The sequence below is a fragment of the Haematobia irritans genome, chromosome 3 (genome assembly GCF_050003625.1).
Source record: "Haematobia irritans isolate KBUSLIRL chromosome 3, ASM5000362v1, whole genome shotgun sequence".
Taxonomy (NCBI): Eukaryota; Metazoa; Arthropoda; class Insecta; order Diptera; family Muscidae; genus Haematobia; species Haematobia irritans.
Genome location: NC_134399.1, coordinates 231682662 through 231709390, shown reverse-complemented (window position 1 = coordinate 231709390; position 26729 = coordinate 231682662). Strand labels below are relative to the sequence as shown.

The 26729-nt window shown below is 34.3% G+C and overlaps 4 protein-coding genes and 3 long non-coding RNA genes across 7 annotated transcripts; 5 read left to right on the top strand and 2 right to left on the bottom strand.

Moving 5' to 3' along the window:
• Positions 1–1530: 1530 nt before the first annotated feature.
• On the top strand, positions 1531–2025 carry LOC142231706 (uncharacterized). Its single transcript, XR_012720876.1, has 2 exons — positions 1531–1754; positions 1812–2025. It is a non-coding gene; the product is annotated as an uncharacterized LOC142231706 (long non-coding RNA).
• A 2121-nt stretch (positions 2026–4146) lies between these two features.
• On the top strand, positions 4147–6472 carry gkt (tyrosyl-DNA phosphodiesterase glaikit). Its single transcript, XM_075298495.1, has 6 exons — positions 4147–4310; positions 4384–4803; positions 4856–4958; positions 5024–5413; positions 5567–6158; positions 6215–6472. Exons 1-6 carry the CDS (start codon positions 4226–4228, stop codon positions 6344–6346), a joined length of 1722 nt encoding a protein of 573 aa, XP_075154610.1. The 5' UTR covers positions 4147–4225; the 3' UTR covers positions 6347–6472.
• Positions 6473–6562: 90 nt separating this feature from the next.
• On the top strand, positions 6563–8600 carry St4 (Sulfotransferase 4). Its single transcript, XM_075298496.1, has 5 exons — positions 6563–6713; positions 6772–7006; positions 7068–7272; positions 7897–8026; positions 8079–8600. The coding sequence occupies exons 1-5, from the start codon at positions 6623–6625 to the stop codon at positions 8453–8455; spliced, it is 1038 nt and encodes a 345-aa protein (XP_075154611.1). The 5' UTR covers positions 6563–6622; the 3' UTR covers positions 8456–8600.
• A 360-nt stretch (positions 8601–8960) lies between these two features.
• Taf5 (TATA-box binding protein associated factor 5) lies at positions 8961–11404 on the bottom strand. Its single transcript, XM_075298494.1, has one exon. It carries the CDS (start codon positions 11101–11103, stop codon positions 9046–9048), a length of 2058 nt encoding a protein of 685 aa, XP_075154609.1. The 5' UTR covers positions 11104–11404; the 3' UTR covers positions 8961–9045.
• Positions 11405–15484: 4080 nt separating this feature from the next.
• On the top strand, positions 15485–16030 carry LOC142228154 (uncharacterized). Its single transcript, XR_012720084.1, has 2 exons — positions 15485–15760; positions 15828–16030. It is a non-coding gene; the product is annotated as an uncharacterized LOC142228154 (long non-coding RNA).
• Positions 16031–17090: 1060 nt separating this feature from the next.
• On the bottom strand, positions 17091–19173 carry LOC142228153 (uncharacterized). Its single transcript, XR_012720083.1, has 5 exons — positions 18856–19173; positions 18686–18791; positions 18095–18620; positions 17666–18029; positions 17091–17601 (listed from the first exon to the last, which is right to left on the bottom strand). It is a non-coding gene; the product is annotated as an uncharacterized LOC142228153 (long non-coding RNA).
• Positions 19174–19577: 404 nt separating this feature from the next.
• Positions 19578–24437, top strand: LOC142228155 (protein phosphatase PTC7 homolog). The gene is made up of 5 exons (XM_075298492.1): positions 19578–20256; positions 20447–20626; positions 22878–23194; positions 23259–23397; positions 23459–24437. The coding sequence occupies exons 1-5, from the start codon at positions 20022–20024 to the stop codon at positions 23506–23508; spliced, it is 921 nt and encodes a 306-aa protein (XP_075154607.1). The 5' UTR covers positions 19578–20021; the 3' UTR covers positions 23509–24437.
• The last annotated feature ends 2292 nt before the right edge of the window (positions 24438–26729 follow it).

The following is a 26729-nucleotide window of genomic DNA, read 5'->3' as shown; positions in this document are numbered from 1 at the left end:
CAGTTGTAAAACTATTTTAATTAATTTAATTTAATTTAATTAATTGCTAGATTGCTAGGGGCGCTTCTGAGAATCCCCACTACGTCGAAAACAGTCGTATACGATATCCAAAACTCCTCGGAAAAGCGCCGTCACTATTGAGAAGTTGTACCACGCCAAGTTACTACAAAAAAGTATCGCATGAGTGCAATTGTTAGGTGCCCTTCTGGATACATTTAGAAGGACGCCAATAAGAGCCCCTTCAAACAATCAGACAAAGTGCATTTTAAGATAGTTGTAAAAGAATCATCGTGGTCAAGTAAAGCACGATTTTTTAGATGTTTATTAATTTTATTAAACATTTATAAATTCTCATAAATATAATATTTATACGACTATCACATCACATTTAACATATTTTTGTGCATTAATAAAAGATTGATGTTGAGTTGCAAGTTACATCTTGTAGCGTCTATCAGCCAGTTCTTTTATTCCCAATGGAGGCAGCGTGACTGGAAAAATATTTGAAAAACTATCACTTTATTCCATTTGGAAAGTCAAAAATTGTTCACCAATCCCTTCCAACATTTTTTGAATTTGGGGGCGCTTCTGAGAATCCCCACTACATCGAAAAAAATCATATACGACATCAAAAACTCGTCGGAAAAGCGCCGTCACTATTGAGAAGTTGTACCACGCCAAGTTACTACGAAAATGTTACTCATCAGTACAATTATTAGGTGCCTATTTAGATCAATTTCGAAGGACGCCAATAAGAACCCCTGCAAACTATCAGAAAAAGTGAATTTTAAGATAATTGTACTTCTACAATTGTGGTCAAGTAAAACACGATGTGAATAAACATCTATTGATTTGATTAAACATTTATAATTTCTTATAAATATAACATTTTTCGGTTTATCTAATCACATTTAACATAATTTTTTGCATTAATAAAACAATGATGTTGAGTTTTAAGTAGCAAGTTACATATTGCAGCGTCTATCAGCCAGTTTGTTTATTTTCGATGGAGACAGCGTGCCTGGAAAAAAAAATTTGAAAAACGATCACTTTATTCTATTTGGAAAGTCGAAAATTGTTCACCATATACCTTTCACAATTTTAATGGCCAGTTTCTCATCCTCCGATTAATTTTAACCGGTGGATAGACCTCCGGTTAGTAAAATTTTTGTATGGGATCAGCTGTTTTATCGACACGATAAATAATAACAAGACATTGAGAAACTGGCCCTAAGCGTAATATCTATGTTTTCAGAACTTTATTTTCGTTTTTATTTAAATAAAATATAACAAGCTGGTTGCGCTTGGCGTTTCACAAAAAATAAAATGGCTCTTCTAACAGTAGTGATGGCAAAATACTTTCATATACATTTTGTACTTTTTGATATGCTTCCCCCATCACAGTTCGCGATGGTTGTGGTGACATTTACGAGTCTTTGGTAGCGATGAGGATGAAATGGAACTTTGAAATGCTGGCAGGGAATATACCTTTCACAATTTTAAGCGAAATAACTACCCTGCCAGCATTTCAAAGTTCCATTTCAACCTCATCGTTACCACAGACTCGTAAATGTCACTTCAACCATCATGAAAAGGTACATCAAAAAGTACATGCAAGTAATTTGCCATCCCTACTGTTAAAAAAGCCATTTTTTTTGTGAAACGCCAAGCGCAACCAGCTTGTTATATTTTAATTAAATAAAAACGAAAATAAAGTTCTGAAAACATAGATTATACGCTTAAAATTGTGAAAGGTATATTGGTGAACAATTTGGTGATTTTCCAAATGGAATAAAGTGATTGTTTTTCAGATATTTTACAGACACGCTGTCTCCATGGAATAAAAACACTGGTTGATAGACGCAGCAACATGTAACTCTCTACTTGTAACTCAACATCATCATTAATGCCAAAAATTATGTTAAATGTAATGTGATAGTGGTATAAATGTTATATTTTTAAGAATTTGTAAATGTTTAATCAAATTAATAAATATCTAAACAAACGTGTTTTACTCGACCACAATGATTCTTTTACAACTATCTTAAAATGCACTTTTTCTGATTGTTTGGAGGGTCCCTTATTGGCGTCGTTCTAAATTGGTCTATAAAGGCACCTAATAATTGCACTCATGCGAAACATTTTTGTAGTAACTTGGCGTGGTACAACTTCTCAATAGTGACGGCGCTTTTCCGACGAGTTTTTGATGTCGTATATGATTGTTTTCGACGTAGTGGGGATTCTCAAAAGAGTCCCCAAATTCAAAAAATGTTGGCAGGGTATATTTTCAGCACTTCATTATCCTTTTTATTTTAATAAATTATAAGAAGCTAGTTGCGCTCGGTGTTTCACAAAATATAAAATGGCTCTTGTAATGCGCCTTACAGACTATCAGTTATTCCGGACGGAATGTCGGTGTTTGTCAGTGTTGCCAGGTTGGGGGTTTCCCCCCAAATTTAGGGGTTTTTTACACGTTTAGGGGGATTTTTAGGGGTAACATTTATTTGGGGGGGATTTTTGGGGGTAAAAAATTATTTTAGACCTTATAAAGTGGAGCAATTCTAAACAAAATTTGGAACAATTCTGGCATGAATTTTGAGAAAAAAAATGAGGGAAGTCAACCCATGTTCTTAAATACAAGCAAGTATGAAATGACATTCTGTTTTAAACGCATCTGTTGAAGGGAAATTTTTAATATTTGATACAATTAAAAACAAATTAAGAAATGGTATTGTAAAATTAAATTATTGGTCTCATAATTTCAAGCCTACAATTTTGCCGAATAATGTATATATTTACTGAACTTTAATTTTTGTTTAGTTTTTATTTCTATTATTTATACTTTATAAGCCGTTGTTTTAATTAATTTGATTTGAACGATTTATACATTGAATTATATTGTTTTGTCAGCTTTTTATATTGATATACATTTTGTATTATAATACCCATAGAAAAATTACTTCCCTCAGGAACGAAATTTTAGACAAATAAACCCGAATTTGTGAAATTTTTATTTACATCAAAAGAAAAGAAATTCTTTCAGTATATATATATTTGTGTTAAATTTAATTTGTATAGTGTATTACTGCAGGATTTTTAACGAAATTTGGGACACCTTTTTGAACTGTTTACATTTATAATTTTTTGGGGGGTTTTTGAAAAACGTCTAGACCAATTTAGGGGTTTTTTACTTAAGATTTGGGGGGAAGAATCAAGAATCACCTGGCAACACTGGTGTTTGTAAAGAATCTTACAGCGTGTTGGATCGATACGACTTGTCGGCGATGACTAAATAATCGGTAAATGTGTTATCGATCCCATAAACATGCAGCAGTATCGATTATGCCTTCGGACTTAACTTATAATGTGCACAATATATGGGATATGTTCGACACGAGCACTGTCGTCCGGAATAACTGATAGTCTGTAAAGCGCATAACAATAGTGATGGCAAAATACTTTCATGCGAATAGTGATGGCAAAATACTATCACAGTTGGCGATTGTTTCAGTGTCACTTACGAGTCTGTGGGAGCGATGTGGATGAAATGGAACTTTTAAATGCTGGCAGGGATGTTCGAGTTTTTCACCAAAACACTAAATTAAAAGTGCAAAAATATATATGAAGACGATAACATTTTTATCAAGTCTCTGCAAATTATGGATGGAAAAGATCCAAGGAATTGGTTGCAAATAATTTTATATTTCTAAATTAGTTAATTTAAAAAAGTAACCGTGAAAACAAGCTGGTTTTCAGCTTGAAAACTGAACATAGTACTCAGCTTAACTGTCAAATTAAACATCTCAACTCGGTGTGAACGGCGAAATGTTTTGGAAAAACGAATGAGGAAAACGAGCCAGTGGGAACATAGCATTAGTAAAAAAAAGATATTAAATATTTTCAATTTGTTTGTTTATATTTTAATGTTAGTTACCAATAGCAACCTATGCAACCAATAGTTACCTATGTAACCAGTAGTAACCAGACATGTTTTTGACAATAGTAACCTGTGGAATGTAAAATGTAACCAATAGTAACAAGACATGTTTTTGACAGTTGGATGTACTCAACTGACTGTGATGTAGTACCTGTTGTTTTATCATGACTTTGTGTATCCCGTCTTGGAAACGAAAAAGTGTACACTGGAAGCGACATATGTGTCGAAAAAGAAGAAGAAGCAACTAGTTTACTCTGTGTTTTAAATTTTGAATTTGCCAATCTCAATATGTCGGATTTAAAAATATGTCCGTATGGTGAAAAGTGTTATCGAAGGAATCCTATTCACTTCAAGGAATTCTCTCATCCTCACTGTAAATACAATCATACATGAGTTGTTGGTTCCTAATTGTTTCTAATGAAATGTGCTTATCTTTCATCTGATAGTGGATCGAATATATAAGCAGGGTCTAGATGCTACCACGAAAGAGTATAAAATACCAAATGAGTTAGTGAAGAATGCCGAAATTATTTCTCAGCAATTGAAACTGATGGAAACCCTTTTCCCAAAAGATCCGTCCGCTAAAAGACAGGAGAATCCCCAAGGTCGTGACAAAGAGTTGCCGAAATACGAAAAGAAAAGGGACACCTCTCCAAAGCCGTCAACATCTACCGGTCATGATATCAATTCCAATTTAGCTAAAAAACAGAAAATCACACGAGACATTAGAGATTATGTTCCGGTTGTGGTACAAAAGGGAATGATGGCAAAAAAGCTGGAATCAGCAGCCCCGTACAATTTTTTTCTAACCGCAATTACAGACTCAAAACCAACGCATACGGAGCCATTGTCAATAACATTTCAAGGTAATTGCTATAAAATAATTACAATTGGATATTACTAACAGATAATCTTAAGAAATACTCGACGAAAGTCTGGGTGTTATTGAATCTTCCGTTCAAATAAACTTTATGGTGGATATTGGTTGGCTTCTTGGTCATTACTATTTTGCGGGAATTCTGTAAGTTTGTCCTTATATACTTATATTTTGTATTCGGGATTTCTATAACGAACTCAATTCTTCAGCGATACACCACTGCTCGTTTTGTATGGAGATGATACACCCGAATTGCAAAATATATCAAAGCATAAACCCAAAGTTACGGCAGTAAAAGTCAAAATGTCAACGCCATTCTCTACTTCGCACACAAAAATGATGTTACTTGGCTACAAAGATGGTTCCATGCGAGTTGTAGTTTCCACTGCCAATCTTTACGAAGATGATTGGCATAACCGTACACAGGGCCTATGGATTAGTCCCCGCCTCACGCCTTTACCAGAAAGTGCAGACACCACCGCAGGTGAAAGTCCCACCAATTTTCGCCAAGATTTGATGTTATATTTGGTTGAATACAAATGTGCAGAGTTACAGCCATGGATTGCAAGAATTCGTAAGACCGATTTCAGTGCAATAAAGTAAGATTTGCTTATTTTTATTAAACTTTTCTAGATTTGAAAATTGTACCTATGAAATTACTAATTATTTTAATATGTAGTAATTTAAAGGTCATATAATACAAAACTTCTTAAAGACAAATACTCACTAAAACATTGTATTACTATCTATAGTGTGTTCTTCATTGGTTCCGTCCCAGGTGGACATCGGGAAGGCCCCCGCGGCCATCCATGGGGACATGCTCGTGTGAGCAGTATACTGCAAAAACATTGCGCTCCAGTTGATGATTCTATTCCAATTGTATGCCAAAGCTCGAGTATAGGTAGCCTTGGTGTGAATGTTCAGGCCTGGATTCAAAATGATTTCATCAACAGTTTACGGCGCGATTGTACCCCTTTAGGAATTCGCAAATTTCCAGCATTTAAGATGATATATCCCAGCTATTCCAATGTTAATAACAGTCACGACGGCCTGTTAGGAGGCGGATGTTTGCCGTACAGTAAAAATACAAACGACAAACAGCCTTGGCTAAAGCCTTATCTGCATCAATGGACTTCAAAGCTGCGCTATCGTTCGCAAGCAATGCCACACATAAAATCATATACGCGATATAATTTGGATGACAAATCTATATATTGGTTTTTGCTCACATCGGCCAATCTCTCTAAAGCTGCTTGGGGCTCATTTAATAAAAATGCTAACATTCAGGCCTGCCTTCGAATAGCCAACTACGAGGTGGGTGTTCTGTTTCTGCCCAGATTTGTGGTAAGTACAAATATTGTATATAAATCTAAGTGAGAAATCAACACATATCTTTCCAGATTGGTGAAGACACTTTCCCCCTTGGATCACCAAGAGATGGCATACCACCATTTCCCTTACCATATGATGTTCCACTATCACCTTATAGCATTGATGACAAACCGTTTTTAATGGACTACTTGCACATGTAAAGTTTATGTCTAGTCTTCCTACTTTCGGCGAATACACTGTCTTCTTCATACAATGCTATTACCAATTAACAAATAACATAATGTGATTACTTTAATAAAAAGAAAGTGCAAGAAACTGGTTATAAATGGCATGTATTTCTGGAGTTACAACAACGTGTATGTATGTACTTGATCTTTGTTATAAATAGCAGTATATCTAGTTAGTAGTAATAGTTGCTGAAAGACTAAAAAGGAAAGAACGAGGGTTTATCTGTGCTCTTAAATTAATCTTTCGCGATGACTTACTTCGCAAATTCATTGGAATTTCCTTATGAAATAAATGTTGTTGATGAGGATACGACCAATGAACTTTTGCAATATTTCCAAGGTGAATAAAATGATAGTTGGGTAAAATTTATGTTACTACATAAGCCAAATCCTTTTAGGAGAAAGAACTGGATTTGTTCAAGTTGGACCTGAAAAATACTTTTTTCCCTACAAATACAAAATGGAAGCTGAAAAGTTTCACAACTTTAAAGCAAGAAAAGATGATGTTTGGATTGTAACATTCCCTCGTTCCGGAACAACATGGACGCAGGAGCTCGTTTGGTTAGTTGCAAATAAATTTGATTTTGATACAGCAAGAAGGATCCCATTAACTCAGCGATTTCCTTTCTTTGAGTATGTTCAGATTTGAGATTATCACATTTTTTATTATGGAAAGATTCTAATTGTATTGCAGATTTAGTTTGTTTGTCCATCCCGAAGTGAAGAAAGAATTTCTCAAGGAAAATGCTGGTCATAAAGAATATCAAGATTTTATAGAATTAATTTCAACCCCTGGATATGAACTACTATCGGCAATACCAGAAACAAAACGACGTTTCATTAAAACCCATTTCCCCATATCTTTATTACCACCTAGTGTAATGGCAAAGAAATGCAAAGTAAGTCTAAAGCAAAGTTTTACAAAAGATGTGTTAATATTTAAAAAGTAAGACGGCCTGCATAAAATTGGGTTAAAACAACCATTAACATGATTGGCGTCATTGAAGCCGGCTCGAAATCAATATGAAGTTGAGTATTGTATCCTCAGCTTCTCCAAGCTGCTGCTACAAGAAGAACAAGAAGGGTGCAAAATTTCCTGCACTATGTCCCTGACACAAACGGACAGTAATTTGATTTTCGTTCAGGTTCGCTCGTAAAGGGCAAATCGGCTCAACAATTAGATTCATATGTACGCGGTCTTAGTTGCAAGTTTTTGAACCATTTATATAATTTAATAATATAAATATCTAATGTATGTCCTAAAATAAATGTGTATTCGGAGTACCTTTTTTCATTGTCTGTACCAAATGTATTCCCCTACATCCTCTATCTATAAAGTTTTAGTTATAGCGCGAGTATGTGAATTCCATGTTGATGTGTTCGATGACAGTTTTATTGAAATCGATTTTTTAGGAAGATACCTAAATTTGAAATTGATTTAGAGTACACTTCGAGGGTTCTAGAAGACAATTCCCAATATAATTACAAAAATACATATATTTTTTTGTATGTTTTCCATCAAGATAATTTACGTAGCCCGTCGGAATCCAATGGATGTAGCAGTTTCTTACTATTATCTAAATCGTTTATACCGTACACAGGGATATGTTGGTGATTTTGAGCGTTATTGGAATTACTTCGAACAAGGATTAAGTGAGTTGAATCCATTTTCGAAAATAAATCCTTAATTCACACTTTCCCCCAGGCCCATGGATGCCGTATTATAGCCATATACGCGAAGCTATCAATCATATGCAGAGCTATCAAAATGACAACAATTTCTTGTATCTCCAATATGAAGAAATGACGTTGAACCTTAGCAGTGCTATTCAAAAAGTTTGTGATTTCTTAGAAATTCGGATAGACCCGATAAATATGCAAAATATGTTGGATCATCTTAATATAAAGAACTTTCGTTCAAATGTGTCAGTAAACGGAAAAGAAATGGAAGACGTTGGTATTTTGAATAAGAGTAAAGAAGGATTTGTACGATATGGTGGAATCGGTGCAAAATCAGAATTTCGGGCTGTACCTGGACTATTAGAAAGAGCTACAAAATGGATAGCAGAAAATGAAATCTAATCCAAATATAACGATGTCTACTTGATAATCTTTTTATATATGAACTATTTTTTTTATGGGTGTCCGTTGAGTTTATAAAATATCAAAATGGAATTGTGTAGAAATGTATTAATAAAGCACAGTGTACTACGGTGTAGTCTGAAAATCAATCATTTTCTCATATTAGGAAATAACATCAAACAAATGCTGAATGCTGAGCATCAGCTCGTACAACATCTATACATTAAATATGACATGAAAATTAATTTAGACTAATAGAATGAATCTATATGGATGCACAGTGTGGTTGCTTCTTTAGGTTGACACTATACCAAATGTTTAATTTACCGTGTTACATCCATCTTCTAATGTAACATCGTATTTTGATGATTTTTCAGATTATTGCAATTTTGAGTTCTTCTATTTTGTATAGTAAAAATCGGATACAATAAGTTTGGACTAACACCGTCTATGGGTTGATAGTTTCTGTTACTAATTTACACTTTTCCTTTTCTATCAAATATAGTTGTAAGTGGTATCGAATGGGTTTTTTATTGTACAGTTCTTAATTATTTGAAATTTATTTAGTAAGGTGAACAAATTGATATCAGTTACGCTTTGAATGTACCAACGGCAAGTAATAAATTCCTCCTTGTAAAATGAAGGGTGGTAAATGGCGTTGATTTTGTGGGGAAAGCTCTGAGCAGGTAGTGGTCACCTTCGTCGATTTCTGGATTGTGTGAAGCATTTGAATTTTGACTTATATAATCTTCACTTAATTTGGAGAAGTCCCATAAAGTGAGATAACAGTCTAAACCTCCAACGGCAAGAATTGTTCCATCTCTACTGAAACACATTGTGTGTATGGATCCCGTGTGCTTTATAAGTGAAGTGACCAGCTGGCCGTGTGACAAGTCCCAAACTAAGACGTTATGATCCGAGGAACCCGATGCTAAATATCGACCGCATGTGGAGAATGCTAGAGCATATATTGAACCTTTGTGACCTGTCATTAACCGAACCAATTGACCTGTTAGAACATCCCAAAGTCTTACAGTGCGGTCACTGGAACCACTTGCAATGTAATTTGAATTTGGATGGAATTGCACACAATCAACATCAGAAAGATGCCCTGTGAATATCCGAAGGGGTTGATTTGAATCTGTCGCCCAAAGGCGTGCGGTTTTGTCATAAGAGCAAGATGCAAAGTAATAACCATGGGGAGAAAAGCGTACATCCCATACAGGAAACAAATGGCCTTTGAAAACTACAATGCAAGTCCATGTGTGTAACGACCACAAACGAATAGTGGTATCCTCAGAGCATGACAACAACATGTTTTTTTCTGGAGCGAAAGCACACCGATATACCGGACCACTATGTCCATAGAAAGTGCGTGCTGATTCTCCTGTGCGGTCATCCATCATGCGCACCAAAACATCCTCCGCGTCTTTATCGATGTCCTTCAATTGTTCCGCCGATTTCATTTCTCTTAGCTTAGACGGCGTCAAAGACCAAACTTTTACACTGGAATCTGTAAAACCGACTGCCATCATATATGAATCCTCTGATATCTCTGCACATGTAACGCTGTTATGAGAATTTAAAATAGTGTACAAACAAACAGAGGGTAGAGAATCCTTATTGAGAGGAACTCTCTTCGATGCTTCTCGAAGTGCCTTTAACTTTTCTAATTTATCTGCATCTTTTAGCTCTGGTAGTGGTATTCGATCCATGGAAGGAGCATTTGGATCTGATTTAGATTTCTTTGAAAACAACGGATCTTTTTTGGGTTTTTTCTTTTTTGGCTTGTCGGGTGCATCAGGATCGTTGTCATCCTCTTCTTCGACGGCGGCCGGTGCCGGAGTCGTTAATGATTGAAAATCGACTTCTTTCAGTAACCCATAGTACACGCGAATCTTGTTGTCTTGACGTCGAGCTTCACCAATTAGGGAACCACTCGTAGCATCACATTGAACTTTACTGCGTGCAGTCCCCTCATATGTATCAAAATTGATATACTTCAAAACTATATCTGCTATCAACTCTTGTTTTCTATCTTGTATATGCCTCTTAAAAAGCGAGTGGGCATCTCTGGACATTCTGATAAGAAACTTATCCGACTCTATTGATGTCACCCAATCATTATTTTCCATTTCACTCTTTTTGGTTATGAGTAACAAGTTTTGCAAGTCTTCCCGGTAATAGTAATCCAAATCAGGACCGTATTTCTCCACAAATGCTCGAGCCGACTTCGCATAGCCTCCAGAAACCAATTTAAAGTATATCTGTACAAGTATTGGGTATAAGACCATGAATAATTCGTGTTTGTAGATATCCAACGATTCATCGACAAAGTTGCGCAAATCTCCAAAAGCAGCGTCATACAATTCCGGATCGCTCCCGGCTTGATCTTGCTTAGTTTCACCACTTGTGGCTTCGGCACTATCTCCCAGGGCTGAAGTCAATATAGAGGTGATTTCCTTATCATCCACTTCTTCCAGTTCATCACGCCTAATATTTGCCTCTTGGCATAAAAGCTCCTCCGTCTGCTTTAGATTGTATTTCTTGATCAACTTTAACAAAACTAATAAATCGCGCTTATCCGCTGGAGGTTTTTTAGTGTCATCCATACTGGTGGGAGGTGATTCGGTACCATTTGCGCTCATGGTTCTATGTTTATAAATAACTTCAAACACAGGAGAAAATAACTAAATTACTTTGTTTATTATTTTTCGTTTTCGATGGTGGCACTGGATGTGATTTTTGATGAGTATTGTGTGTCTCTGCCGTCGTTCAATGTCATAAAAGGTTACAAGAGCTCTTTCACAAAATTGCAGCTAGTTGATGAATTGAAAGCTTGAATATTCCATAATTTCGTAAAATATTTTATATTTATATTTTAGTAAATTCCGAAGTTGACCTCTCTCGGTGCTGTTAAATTATATGATGAAGAAGAAGAAGTAAAGAAGCCCCCCGCTTACCTTAATACAACCACCTCCCTTAGACGATCATATGTACTCAAGACATATATCGGGACCGGCATCGTAAAAATTGCGCCGTTCAAAATGTCAGGGCCGGCGACGTTGCAAATTACAACAAATCAATGCGAATCTGCCCAATAGACACAGGGACAAGTACTTTCTTAAATCCAACACAGAGAGAGAATTACCAATTTTTTTCAGCAGAGGCTGATACTAATGGCGTTTTCTTTTCTTGTAAAAAATGCACAATTTTTTTGCATTTTGCCCGAAAAATGTACTCTTTAGGTTCTTTTCTAAAAAAACAGGCAAAAGTGCGAAAAGGCTTCGAATTCTGTTGTGAAAATAGCGCCACGCATAGAGGCAAATTACGGGCATTTTCAGCACTGCCAACAAACGAGAGTGCTGCGATTGCCCTGTTTCCTTCTTTGAATTCTTTTCTGCCCGCTAAAATGATAGAATTTTTTTAGTTTTCTGGTAACATTTTAAAAATGCGCATTCTGTACAGACAAAATGAAGGCAAAGCACTTTTTTCAGAAAAGAAAACACCATAAAATTTAATCATGACGGCGCATAACAATGCGATTCATCGTTAAAATTGAATACAAAATCCAGATATTGGCCACTCTATAAGTTATGTACAAAGACATAAAGGGATATAATAAAAGTTCAATATCTGGGATATGGCACGAAGTGCGGACTAATGCGTCTTACAGACCATAAGTTTTTCCGGACGGAATGTCTGTGTTTATAAAGAATCTTATAATGTGGTCAATCGATACGAATTGTCGGCGATGACTAAATAATTGACAAATGTGTTATCGATCACATCAACAAGAAGCAGTATCGATTATGCGGTTTCTTGTAATAGCAAAATGAAACGCTCCAAATTAGAAAGAATTGATAAGAAAAAGTTTTAATGTAATTCGAATAAAATTTTTCAATGACTGACAATAAAAGCTTTTTCCAGAACAAACTGATATTTTTAAACTCTAATACGGCGTTCTCACCAAGCATGTTTTTGGGTTTGAAATGTTTTCCCTTTATAAGCACTTCAAAACGAGTTGTTTTCGCCATATTATAAAAACAAGTTCAAAACACAAGTTTTCCTCCAAAACACGTCAATTTTAGAATGTAAACCCACCTAATTTGGAATATACCCCGAATAACATACCCTATTCAAAATATCCCTGCCAACATTTTTTGAATTTGGGGGCGCTTCTGAGAATCCCCAGTACGTCGAAAACAATCATATACGATATCAAAAACTCGTCGGAAAAGCGCCGTCACTATTGAGAAGTTGTACCACGCCAAGTTACTACAAAAAGGTTTCGCATGAGTGCAATTATTAGGTGCCTTTATAGATCAATTTAGAACGACGCCAATAAGAGACCCTCCAAACAATCAGAAAAAGCACATTTTAAGATAGTGGTAAAAGAATCATTGTGGTCGAGTAAAACACGTTTGTTTAGATATTTATTAATTTGATTAATCATTTACAAATTCTTAAGAATATAACATTTATACCACTATCACATCACATTTAACATAATTTTTTGCATTAATGATGATGTAGAGTTACAAGTAGCGAGTTACATGTTGCAGCGTCTATCAGCCAGTGTTTTTATTCGATGGAGGCAGCGTGTCTGTAAAATATTTGAAAAACAATCACTTTATTCCATTTGGAAAATCAAAAATTGTTCACCAATATACCTTTCACAATTTTAAGCGTAAAATCTATGTTTTCAGAACTTTATTTTCGTTTTTATTTAAATAAAATATAACAAGCTGGTTGCGCTTGGCGTTTCACAAAAAATAAAATGGCTTTTGTAAAAGTAGTGATGGCAAAATACATGTATGAAGTACATTTTGTACTTTATGATATGCTGCCCCCCATCACAGTAGGATGGTTGTAGTGACATTTACGAGTCTGTGGTAGCGATGAAGATGAAATGGAACTTTGAAATGCTGGCAGGGATATGTCAAAATATTAAAATAAGTTTCATAGAAAAAAAGGAATAAACCAAGGCATATTAAACAGGTAAAGTCGTGCAATCAGGTGACTAATATCGACATTCATCTTGCCAAAGCTTTTGTTTACGTTTAGTAGGTTTGTTTACATTCTTTGTGTTCATAAATATTGCTTTTATTTACATTGTGTTACAATACAACAACACTACACATCAGGGATGGAAAATGCAGTACTAAAGTACTTTTTTCAATACTTTTTCACCCCGGTCAGTACCGCAGTACCCCCGCTAATGATTTAGTACCTTTTGTGTAGACATTTTTGAGTCGATATCAGATTTATGGTACAATAGCTTTGACAAAATATTTTAATATTTTGAGAAAGTCTTTATCAACTTTATTTGCTAATAGTCTTTTACAAATATGGCAAAACAGACATGTTCATGTGGGAAGAAAATCTCGATTTTGTGAAAGATATAGTCAAAAACAGGATTTTATTGAACTTCAAGAATGTTTTAGTCGAAAAAAGAATGCGATTCTATATTCTCCATTTTTTATTTCGGTAGAAAATGTTGTCTAAATTTTATTTCTATATAGAATTTTTGCAAAATTTTATTTTTATAGATAATTTTGTCAAAATTTTGTAAAAATGTTATTTCTATAGGAAATTTTTGCAAAACTTTATTTCTATAGAAAAAATTTTGCACATTTTTTTTCTATAGAATTTTTTTTTGCAAAATTTTATTTCCCTTCGTTTTGTTTTGTTATTGTTGGTTTTGTTCTTTAAGCATTGTTGTTGTTTTTTTATTGCAGCTTAAAACCATACATTGACTAAACTACAAGCGTAGCTTAACCAACAGAGGAAAAGAATGTTTGTCAAATTTATTTGGGCAAAGCCCTCTAGACTGCAAGATGGTTGGATGGACGCACGTTTCGGAATTACCACATTCCTCATCAGCATCCCCTACTTGCAGCAAAACTATCAACCAATTATAAGAATAAATTCAGGCAGTTCATTAAACCCAACAATAAACCACACTTGAACCTTCCGCAAGGCATATTAATTAAAGGTAAAGTCACGAGCAAGCGTGTGTACACCCCATGATATTTAGAAAGTCAAACTAAAATGACAGGTCACTTAAGTTGACATTTTGTGTATGTGTAGTGTTGTTGTATTGTAACACAATGTAAATAAAAACAATATTTATGTACACAAAGAATGTAAACAAACCTACTAAACGTAAACAAAGTCTTTGACAAGATGAATGTCGATATTAGTCACCTGATTGCATGACTTTACCTCTTTAATATGCCTTGAACCTTCCGAAAAAAAAGGTTTTTGTATGATAGCCGGCTATAGAAAATTTTTGCAAAATTTTATTTATATAGAAAATTTTTTTCAAAATTTTATTTTCTTTAAAATTCAGTCTCTTGACAATAATCTTCCAGTGAATTTTTTGTTGAAATTTAGTAAAAAGTACCTTTCCGCTCAAAAAATACCTTTTTTGTACTTTCTTAAAAATTGTATTTTCCATCCCTGCTATACATACACAAAATGTCAACTTAAGTGACCTGTCATTTTAGTTTCACTTTCTAAATATCATGGGGTGTACACACGTTTGCTCGTGACTTTACCTTTAATTAATATGCCTTGGCCTTGGGAATAAACAAAGGCTTTTAAGAAAATGGACATGTGAAAATAACATAAAATTTTTTCCCTTTGCGCTCGCGGTAATTATTTGGACATACGTTGCATATATATGAATTTCTAGTTTCCATGCAAGGCATATTAATTAAAGGTAAAGTCACGAGCAAACGTGTGTACACCCCATGATATTTAGAAAGTCAAACTGAAATGACAGGTCACTTAAGTTGACATTTTGTGTATGTGTAGTGTTGTTGTATTGTTGAACGTTTGGACTTTTTTGTAAATTTAGATAATTATATTTAACAGTTTTTCAAGAAAGCTCTTTTATTTTTCTCAACCCTGTGTGAACGGTGAAATGTTTTGGAATCGGGCAGCACTCAGTGATAAGAGAGAAGTTCACCAATGTGGTATCACAATGGACCGAATAGTCTAAGTGAGCCTGATACATCGGGCTGCCCATAACCTAACCCTGCCAGCATTTCAAAGTTCCATTTCATCCTCATCGCTACCACAGACTCGTAAATGTCACCACAACCATCGCGAACTGTGATGGGGGAAGCATATCAAAAAGTACAAAATGTACATGAAAGTATTTTGCCATCACTACTTTTACAAAAGCCATTTTATTTTTTGTGAAACGCCAAGCGCAACCAGCTTGTTATACTTTATTTAAATAAAAACGAAAATAAAGTTCTGAAAACATAGATTTTACGCTTAAAATTGTGAAAGGTATATTGGTGAACAATTTTTGATTTTCCAAATGGAATAAAGTGATTGTTTTTCAAATATTTTACAGACACGCTGCCTCCATCGAATAAAAACACTGGCTGATAGACGCTGCAACATGTAACTCGCTACTTGTAACTCTACATCATCATTAATGCAAAAAATTATGTTAAATGTGATGTGATAGTGGTATAAATGTTATATTTTTAAGAATTTGTAAATGATTAATCAAATTAATAAATATCTAAACAAACGTGTTTTACTCGACCACAATGATTCTTTTACCACTATCTTAAAATGTGCTTTTTCTGATTGTTTGGAGGGTCTCTTATTGGCGTCGTTCTAAATTGATCTATAAAGGCACCTAATAATTGCACTCATGCGAAACCTTTTTGTAGTAACTTGGCGTGGTACAACTTCTCAATAGTGACGGCGCTTTTCCGACGAGTTTTTGATATCGTATATGATTGTTTTCGACGTACTGGGGATTCTCAGAAGCGCCCCCAAATTCAAAAAATGTTGGCAGGGTAACCTAACCTAGTTTTCGGACAGATAATAAATTATCTCTCAGATCTGGAGTGTATAAAACGTCATTCATATAGAAGACTGCCCCACATATTCTTGGCACTTTCTTTATCGCGAATGAAGCTTAAACAATCCGAATGGACAATGCTTACGATTCGGTCCATTGCTTTCTTATCCTTCTTCCTGAATTCCGTTAAGACAGCTGCATCACTTGGAGGTATGCCGGTTAGAACATCCAATAAGTTTTGCGAGTCCAGGTGAATTTTCAGACGGAACTGCAAATCATCAAATCCTTCCCCTCTGAATTGGGGTATACCGCGAGATTCTTTTGCGTCGCCCAGTACATCTTGTAATAGCAAAATGAAACGCTCCAAATTAGAAAGAATTGAAAAAAGAAAAAGTTTTAATGTAATTCAAATAAAATTTTTCATTGACTGACAATAAAAGCTTTTTCCAGAACAAACTGATATTTTTAAACTCTACCCAATAAACACAAACGTTTGAAAAATACTAAAATTCAATAATTTTTCAAACATTTTTTCAAAGGATTAGGGTAATATTCAAGTTGAGAAATTGTTGAGAAAATCGCGTTCTCAACAAAAAACAGACATTACCCTCAACAGTAAAATTCAACACAATAGCAATAACTTCTCAATTGTAATCCTCAAATTGAAATGCATCGCTACTCAATAATTTCTCAAACAGTTTTCAATGTGATAAAAATAAAAAAATAGCATTGTTGCGAATACTTTCAAACCACAATTTGTATGAAAGTCAATCCTAGTTCTAACTGAAAGTCAATACTAAATTTCTAGAGATTTTGTAAATTTTATTATTTTTTTCGTTAACAAATATAATAATCTTAAAAATAACATTAATAATATATAAAAATAATAATATAATACCAATCAAAATGTAATTATCTTATTAAACGTATTAATAAATAAAACTATGAATACAACTTTAAATATCTTAAACATTTTTACATGTATAATTCCATTTCCTCCATAATGTTGGTGTCAAATAACTATTAATTAATATCCTGGCAATTTGAAATAATTACTATCGAGGAACTTGCTGGCTTGTGTGTTAGAATAGATTCCAGCAAGAGGAAATCATAAAATATCAAACTGATGACGGGATGTAAATTGATGTAATGCACATTTTCATCCAGAAGTTCTTGATATAGGAATTGTTGCACTTTGTTTTAATTGGTTGCACCTTGTAAGTTTTCTGAAAACTTTTCTTTGTTGTTCCCTTCATCGGTTTTTCATCGGCCAACATCTTCCAAGAATATACCATCCAATTATTTTAGTTTTCTGCAAAACAATCGAGTTTTGTGATTTCCATTATGTTTTCATTTCACTTTTTATTTTGACTTACCAATTTGTATTTCTTCCAACTGACCACGTACTTCGTGTTTTCCTCAAGAACGTTGGTTTTACAAAATTGTTGTTATTAAAATACTGGCAATTTTCAGGAACTTGATGACTAGATAATTGGAATAAATTTCCAGCAATTTCAATTCACAAAATAACAAATTAAACCGATGATGCGATGTAAATTAAACTATCGATGTGATGCGAATTATCATCCAGTAGTTGTTGATATGGAAAAGAATAAATACCACGTGTTTTTGGTTGCACTTTGATTTATGGAAACTTTCTCTTCTCGATATGCCACTATCATTTTTCATCGGCCAGTCTCTTAATGTGTCCAAGAATCAGCATCCAAATATTTTAGTTGTCTGCAAAGAGATTTGATTTTAGTGACTTCCTTAAAGTTTTCATTTCGTGTTTTAATTTTACTTACCAATTATTATAAGCAATTTCAATTGATTATTAAAAAATTTCCACATTTTTTTATTTCTTCCACGAACTTTGTTGTCCAAAGTAGTATTGAAAACCATGTGGTTTTTTCGTCAACAAATAAGAACAAAAAAAAAAACAAACAACAAAACTTTAAATATCTTAAACATTATTAGTAAACACTTTTGCATTTATAATTCGATTTCCTTCCTTTTGGTTCCTTCCTTTTATTAACATGCGAGCAATTTGAAATTAGGAACGTACTGGACCGCGTGTGAGAATTGATTTTCAGCAGAAGGAATTCACAAACTATCCATTTTAAACTGATAATAGCATATGAATTAAACTGACGATGTGATGCACATTTTCATCAAGAAGTTGTTGATTTCAACAATTTGTTGTTTTTAACAATTTTAATTGGTTGCACTTGTAATGTTTCTGGAAACTTTTTCTTGTCGATAAGCTACTCAATTTTCATTGGTCAGCTTCTTATTGTTTGCAAGAATGTAGCATCCAAAGATTATAGTTTTCTGCAAAGAGATTTAAATTTAGTGACTTCTTTAAAGTGTTGATTTAATTTTTCGTATTGACGTACCAATTATTATAAACTATTTGAAGCAGTTCCAGTTAATTGTCCACCTTTTTTTCATTGGTCAGCTTTTTAATGTTTTCAAGAACGTATAATCCATAATTTTAGTTTTCTGCAAAGAGATATACATTTAGTGACTTCCTTAAAGTTTTATTTCATTTTTTATTTTCACTTACCTATTTTTATATACTATTTGGTTATTTGTCTAAAATTTTCCATTTTTTTTTATTTCTTGCAATTGACCACGAACTTCGTTGCACAAATAAGTATTGAAAACCACATGGTTTTTTCGTTGCATTTTAGGGTAGTGTTTTGTCAAAGTTTTCTCATATCATCTTCAACACCTTTTCAAAGATTTCGTCAACATTTTGGCAAATTGGAAGTAATTCGCAAACAATTTGAAGATGTATTGCAGATGAGCTATTTCAAGTCAAGTTGAATTTATGTTGAAAATTATATTTACCCTCAAACTGAAAAATTGTTGCATTTGAAAAACGCTCATCCTGTGTTTATTGGGTAATTGTATGCTAATTTGATTGAAAACGAAGTATTTCAACACGGTTCGACAACTTATAGTGTGGCCAACATCTTTTCAGCGGGCAGAAAAGATTTCAAAGGAGCAATCAAGGCAATCGTAGCACTCTCTTTTGTCGGCAGTGCTGATTGTGCCCGCAATTTGCCTCTACGCATGGCACTATTTTCACAACAGATTTCGAAGCTATTTCGCACTTTTGCCAATTTTTTATCAACGCACACTCATAAATTATGAACGTTTCAATTAGAAATTAGCGAAGAATTAAGCAGCGTGTTCATTGTGTGTTGACCTGAAAGATTGTAAAATACGAATTAAGGCGTACAACGGAAACACTGGTAGCCATTAGTTCGTAGAATTTGTAAATTCACATTTCCCATCTCTGATGAGTGGTTAAGAAGAAAATTTATATCTTTCTCCCGAATAGAAATTACTACGACATTGTGTTCGATTGATTATATAAAAAAGATGTAAAATATTGGAGGATTACAGGACTTGTAAATTTAGTGTAATATTACCCCGAAGATACCAGAACGAATAACGAAAAATTCCATTCCTCTCTTTTTCCTCATCATCTTCGTTTACCTTGTGACTTTGACGTAAAATCAATTAGATCCGTCAAAGAGAATCTCGCGATAAAAATAAACCGTAAAACGCAAAAATAGTGGATTTCCAATCGATTTCTTTTAATTTTTTTTAACAATACACTGTGGCACAGTTTTGATGAAAAACCCTTAGGAACCTCCATTATTCATGCAACTTAGTAGTGCGTGCCACTAAGTGAACAGATACACACAAACCAACCCAACAATGCATTCACTCAGCTGGACTTCAAGGGTAATATCGCGGGCATTGCGCAATGGATTTTCTACATTATTGGAGTCAGCATCCAATGCAGCATCTGCAGGGCCTACTAAAACAAGACCGCATTTTGTTTCCGTGGTATGTGGATTTCCAAAAGATTTCCTCACTTCCAAATATAAGCCAGGAAAATATGGGGAGGATTCCTGGTTTAAGACCTCCACTGCGACATCTGATGTTCTAGGTGAGTCCAATGCACGTGGGAAGTTTTTCTTTGGCATGTCTGTGCAGCATCATTCTGTAATATGGATACACACAAGTAATTTTTAACATGTGTGTATGTAACATGTGTGTGCAACATGCACTATTGAACTAATTTTGACATTTCCTTAACTCTGGGATAATTGCTACTTTAAACATTTAACTCATTTAAGGTGTTGCTGATGGTGTAGGTGGATGGCGAAGTTATGGCATAGATCCTGGCGAATTTTCTTCCTTCCTCATGAAGACATGCGAACGCCTCGTTCACTGTGTCAACTTTAACCCGCAAAGGCCAGTTAATCTCCTAGCATATAGCTACTGCGAATTATTGGAGCAAAAGAAACCAATACTAGGTGCGTATAAATATTCTACTCTACATTTATAGTATGCCATAAACAAGAAAACAACAGATATATTGTATAAGAATACCTATACGTTTTCATTTTAAAGCATATAATAACATGAATAAGCCTATATACTATTCAATTAACATTGAATAGTCATAGGCTTATTAAACGTCTACACGGGAGTTTATAAATCAAATGATACAGTCTATTTCTGTAAATAATTGATTTCGAAACGCGTGAGCCTATCATATTTTTTGTTTTAAGATAGGGACGAACGTTTTGATTTATAAAATAAGAGTCGATTAGTAAATAAAAGCTGATAATTGTTTTATAAATATGAACACAAAAATGTGCGAGCCAAACTTTCATTTAAACTTAAAACTTACCGAACAAACCTTAGGCCTATAGCCTAAAAGTTGTTTTTTTTATTTATTTATGAAAACGTTATAATATTTCATTATCTAATAAAAATTGGCCTCAGCGCCATATGTCATTTTAGAGGCTCATTGGCAACATATTTATATACTTTTTATATTGAAATATTTCTTGTTATTGAATGAATTATATGACTAAATATTAATTTAGATATATACAAAAGTACAATTTATATATAAAACTCAATAAATAATTATATTAGGAGCTCATCAACTTTTGTTAACAAAAAATCTTTTATTCTCATTTTAAAAAGAGATAAGCTTGAGATGGACTTTATATTGCAAGGCAAAGCATTAAAATTGACTTTCCGGAATACTCAATTCTTTGTTTGGTGGTTTCACTTCTGCAAAACGCTACTCTTAAATGGCTTCTGTTACGAGTATTGAATATGTGGTAGTTAGGCATAAACGAGATTGTATGGTGTCCTATTGAATGAAGACATTTATAAACATATACATACAATTGAAAGCTATGAATTCCGAAAATGGGCAATATATTGGGAAACACTTCACTATATAATGATACAGAAGAGTACCTCAAAGGTAGATTTCCCACAGACTTTAAAGCCTTATTCTGCATCGTTTGCAAACTTCTAAGTTCCGTAGATCTCTTGCATGCATAACAAATGGCTAAGTAATTCAAATGACTTTGTATTAATGCCTGATAAACCAAAAGTTTAGTTCGTTTATCAAATCTGTGTCTGAACTTGTACAAAATTCCAACCGCTGGAGCAATCTTAGACTTGACATACTCTATGTGTCTATTCCAAATGAGAGTACTTTGAAAGTGTAAGCCTAAATATCGTACCGAACTCACTTCCCTAATTTCGTTCCCATCAACAAAAATGCTAAAATCATTGTTGAAACGACATCTAGGTCGAAACCTTATCAATTTAGTTTTTATTGGGTTAATAAATAATATATTTATCCTTGCGTATTCAATAATTAAGGACGCATCTCTTTCAATGAGGGGCCTAAGTGCAGTTTCGTGTTTGTATGGATATAGAATACAAATATCATCCGCATATAAAAACATCTTGCCAAAAAGTTGCAGTCTCCCAATGTCGTTTATATAAATCAAAAAGAGAAGCGGTCCTAGAATACTGCCCTGAGGCACACCATATCTCAAACTCCTTCCTATACTCTTTTGCTCATTAATCTGAACATATTGCGTCCTGTTTTCTAAGTAGCTCATCATTAACGAGAGTTCGCGACCGCGAACACCGCAAAAGTTCACTTTTTGGGTCAAAACATTGTGATCGATAAGATCAAATGCTTTACTGAGGTCATAAAAAACACCAGCAATACCACTATTACCTTGATCCAATCCACTACATATGCAATTTTGAACGTTGACAGCAGCCTCCTCTGTTCCACAACCCCTACGAAAACCAAACTGGTAATCATTCAAGAAACTCGAATTATTTAGAAAAGATGAGAGATTATCATGTATCAATTTTTCAAGTTAAGTCAAGCTAAGTTGGGAGCCACTGTGCTGCAATGGTTAGCATGCCCGCCTTGCATACACAGGGTCGTGGGTTCGAACCCAGTTTCGACCAAACACCAAAAAGTTTTTCAGCGGTGTATTATCCCACCTCAGTGATAAGAGAGAAGATCACCACTGTGGTATCACAATGGACTGAATAGTCTAAGTGAGCCTGACTGCCACTATACCTAACCTAAGTAATAAGTTTTAAAATTTTTCAAAAATACAGGCCTTTAAAACAATTAGAAAAGAGAACGAAATGTGAACAAAATAATTTTATATATGTTTATTAAGGCTATCTGCAAAGTCCTTATTGATGAATTCTTTTTTTCTAAAGGAAGCAGTACGGCTTGCGTTCTTGTGCTAAATAGGGAGAACAGCACTGTTTATACAGCTAACATTGGAGACAGTGGATTCATAGTAGTCCGAAAAGGCGAAATTATTCACAAGTCAGAAGAGCAGCAGCACTATTTTAATACACCCTTCCAGCTGTCCTTACCACCACCGGGCCACGATCATAATGTTTTAAGTGACAGCCCAGATGCGGCAGATACTTTGAGTTTCCCTGTAAAGGAGGGCGATGTTATTTTAGTTGCCACTGATGGCGTATTCGATAATGTACCCGAAACTCTATTGCTGGATGTTTTAAAAGAGGTTGGTGTTATTTAAGACCTTCATTGGCTAACAATCATTATATTTCTTATGTAACTATTTTCAGGTTGAAGGTGTAACAGATCCTGTCAAATTACAGATGACTGCCAACTCGCTGGCGCTGATGGCTCGCTCATTGTCATTTGACAGTGAATTCATATCACCTTTCGCAATAAATGCCAGACGTAATAATATCAACGCAACAGGTACATTAATCTAGCTCCATAAATTATTTGGACAAATAACAACGTCATTTATCTATTCTAGGTGGAAAACCTGACGACATAACTGTGGTACTCGCAACTGTAGCAATGTAGATAAACAACTTTATGTTATACTATTTTATTTTAAGTTTACAAAAACCCACTGGCTCTATGATCTAAAAAATACCTGAAAGCAAGTAACTAATATGCGTGCGATAATGCGGGCCTTTTTCTTTAACAATAATTTTTAGTTTTCTGCGCCCTTTAGGTTAAGCGTAGATAAATCTGTATCGTTTTCTCCTAATATTAGTCACAATAGTCAATAGGTCCTATCAATGCATTCTCTTTGTTCATTTTGCCTCCATCATTCATATTTTATTATCATATTTTCATCTTTTTTACTTAATTCTTGTTTGTGTTAGAGCAATTCCTCAGGTCTTTGATTAAGTCGGATTGTTATTTTTATCCTCTTGTCCTGTCATTTTCTTAGAATCATACTCGTCAAAATTATAATAATTTATACATACATCTAATTGCGTTTTCACGTTTTTTAATACATATTGATATATGCAACACACGAGGGTATGGAATGGAATATGGCCGACAGGTGCTGAAATAAATAAATCAATTAATGTAGAGGTATTCGCGAGTGGTAACACGGCCTAACGAAGTTATAATGTTTCTATTTTAAATCAACAAACAACTAACTCTAGAGATGTGCTATTACTCCAAAAATTCATTATATATGAAGTTGCGAGTGCGGATAGTCAAATATTAATTTGGGATTAAGAAACATATTGCAATTACCGAAAATATCTACTAATTTAAATGAGTGAATGCATTATAAAGTAAGTCTTAGGAATGTTTATAAAATTATAGTTAATAATAAATAATGACCCGATCAATTTGGACTGAAATTATTATTCTATCCCGGATTTATTAACATGGTTTTGCGCCGCCATGTGTCAATTGGACGCGAAGTATTGGCTAATTATAAACCAAATAATGGAAATAAATGTAAAACTAAATAATTATACGAAAAACGTAACGATCTTTTATTTCGATGAGGTGGGTACTAGGCTCGAGTTTAGCCACTAAATTAAAAGAAAACTACAAAGTAGTACTATTATATAATTATTTTATTGAAAATTTTATTACAACGTAAAGGGAAATGATTCAATCTGAGAATGTAAATTATCTAAGAGAGGGATGGCGTCTTATCTTCTTCTTCGATGGTACTATAAAACATTGGTTTAATGAGATTTCACGTAATCGGCCATCGGGTTTTGATGAGCAACTTCAGGTGCTGGGAAGCGGGAACCTCCACGGTGGTTAAAAATCAATGATCTCATATTGAAATACCGTTTCGAAGTAGGAGACCCCCCCAAAGAACGCACTCCGAAGAATGCGAAGGCTGTTCGATAACCATGGGTTTCCCTGAGAAACAAGGTGTGTTCCACACCAATTAACTTCAGAAGGGTAAACGATCACAGCTCTGTATTATACGAATCACACTTCGCAGCGGTTAAATTGATCGAATTGGGCTACGATCTCCTTATTTCTTCTTCACAACGTCGTTCTTCTCATCGCTGCACAGAGGGCTATTTTTGCAGACTAGTAGATACGGCAAGATACACTTTTTATTTACATTTTGTGTTCGAAAACTTGAGATGAGACCAAGAACACAACCGAAAGAATTATATTTTTATTCGTTCAATATAACACAAAGACCTAGTGGTCTAAATGTCGTATTACACAGTAATAATAAATCGTAACCTCAAGCTAAAAAAATTAAATTTAATTCCTTAGAAATAAATAAATACAAATCACTAAACGGCCCCCATTCCTAATACACAAGACGATATAATTCAAGTAGTAGAAACAAAAAGGTTTAACTAATAAGTAATCTACCCTGAGTTAGACATTTGATCAAACAATAATAAATGCTTGTAGAACATTATTACTTGAGTAATAATTGCATGGAAGTTCGTTTTTTTGCATCACGCAGGGGTGGCACTAGCAAACCGAAAAATATGAACGGGCGTTTTTACATTCATGACTTGTTTCAATATCTTCGAGTGCCTGTACCTGCGGAATTAAATATTATGATGATAGAATTGGTATATTTATCAGAACTCGACCGAAGAATCGGCATTCGGCTAAAATCGATTCGTAATGGACCTTCTTCGTGATGAGGCTGAATAACCGCCGATTTTCAATTTGTTAACGTTGGTGTCAAGACAGATGCAGCTAGTTGTAAAAAAAATATTGGTAATTCCGAAACGTGCGTCCATCCAACCATCTTGCAGTCTATAGGGCTTTGCCCAAATAAATTGGACAAACATTATTTTCCTCTGTTGGTTAAGCTACACTTGTAGTTTAGTCAATGCATGGTTTTAAGCTGAAATCAAAAAACAACAACAATGCTTAAAGAACAAAACCAACAATAACAAAACAAAACGAAGGAAAAAAGAGGAAGCACGCTCAAAATAAACCCAGCCAACTACAACAAATCGATGATTTGACAGTGGCATATGAAAAGAGATATGTTAGTACAAATTTATTTCGGCATAAGCCGGCTATCATGCAAAACCTTTTTTGGGAAGGTTCAAGTGTGGTTCATTGTTGGGTGTAATGAACTGCCTGAATTTATTCTGATAATTGGTTGATAGTTTTGCTGCAAGTAGAGGATGCTGATGAGGAATGTGGTAATTCCGAAACGTGCGTCCATCCAACCATCTTGCAGTCTATAGGGCTTTGCCCAAATAAATTGGACAAACATTTTTTTCCTCTGTTGGTTAAGCTACACTTGTTGTTTAGTCAATGCATGGTTTTAAGCTGAAATCAAAAAACAGCAACAATAAAAAAATTATTTTAAAAATATTGGTTTCCATATATACAACTAATAGCGTAGCGATATATTCTTAAACTAGTCGATATATAATAATTATGTCTTGAAAGCTAAAAGTATTTTCTCAAAAAGATAACAATAGGTAAATACATTATTAACCTCGATTTTACTGTACATGCAAAAGTCTCAAGAGATGCAAATTTTAAAACTATTTTAATTGAGTTTACAGATATATAACGAACGAGCCAAATGATCTAATTTTGAATATTTAGTCCTGCAACCGCAGTATCATACATGAACTGCAATGTTTATTCCTTTCAATAAATTATGGTAATGTGTAAGGAAATCTCTCGAAACAAATTCAAATATAGTTTACAAAGAAATCGTCTTCGGCCGAATATTACCCTTGTTGCCGAACATGATCTTCGGTCAAAAATATCCACTTCAGTCGAGCTCTAATATCTACTCTTATCCTGGAAAATAA

Excerpts from the sequence above, each read along its gene's own strand:
- gkt (XM_075298495.1), top strand. The coding sequence starts at position 4,226 with ATGTCGGATTTAAAAATATGTCCGTATGGTGAAAAGTGTTATCGAAGG. Across the intron at positions 4,804-4,855 it reads ATTGTCAATAACATTTCAAG|AAATACTCGACGAAAGTCTG; the intron begins GTAATTGCTATA and ends GATAATCTTAAG. Across the intron at positions 5,414-5,566 it reads ACCGATTTCAGTGCAATAAA|TGTGTTCTTCATTGGTTCCG; the intron begins GTAAGATTTGCT and ends TACTATCTATAG.
- St4 (XM_075298496.1), top strand. The coding sequence starts at position 6,623 with ATGACTTACTTCGCAAATTCATTGGAATTTCCTTATGAAATAAATGTT. Across the intron at positions 7,007-7,067 it reads CAGCGATTTCCTTTCTTTGA|ATTTAGTTTGTTTGTCCATC; the intron begins GTATGTTCAGAT and ends ATTGTATTGCAG. Across the intron at positions 7,273-7,896 it reads TAATGGCAAAGAAATGCAAA|ATAATTTACGTAGCCCGTCG; the intron begins GTAAGTCTAAAG and ends TTTTCCATCAAG.
- Taf5 (XM_075298494.1), bottom strand. The coding sequence starts at position 11,103 with ATGAGCGCAAATGGTACCGAATCACCTCCCACCAGTATGGATGACACT.
- LOC142228155 (XM_075298492.1), top strand. The coding sequence starts at position 20,022 with ATGCATTCACTCAGCTGGACTTCAAGGGTAATATCGCGGGCATTGCGC. Across the intron at positions 20,257-20,446 it reads TGCGACATCTGATGTTCTAG|GTGTTGCTGATGGTGTAGGT; the intron begins GTGAGTCCAATG and ends AACTCATTTAAG. Across the intron at positions 23,398-23,458 it reads TAATAATATCAACGCAACAG|GTGGAAAACCTGACGACATA; the intron begins GTACATTAATCT and ends TATCTATTCTAG.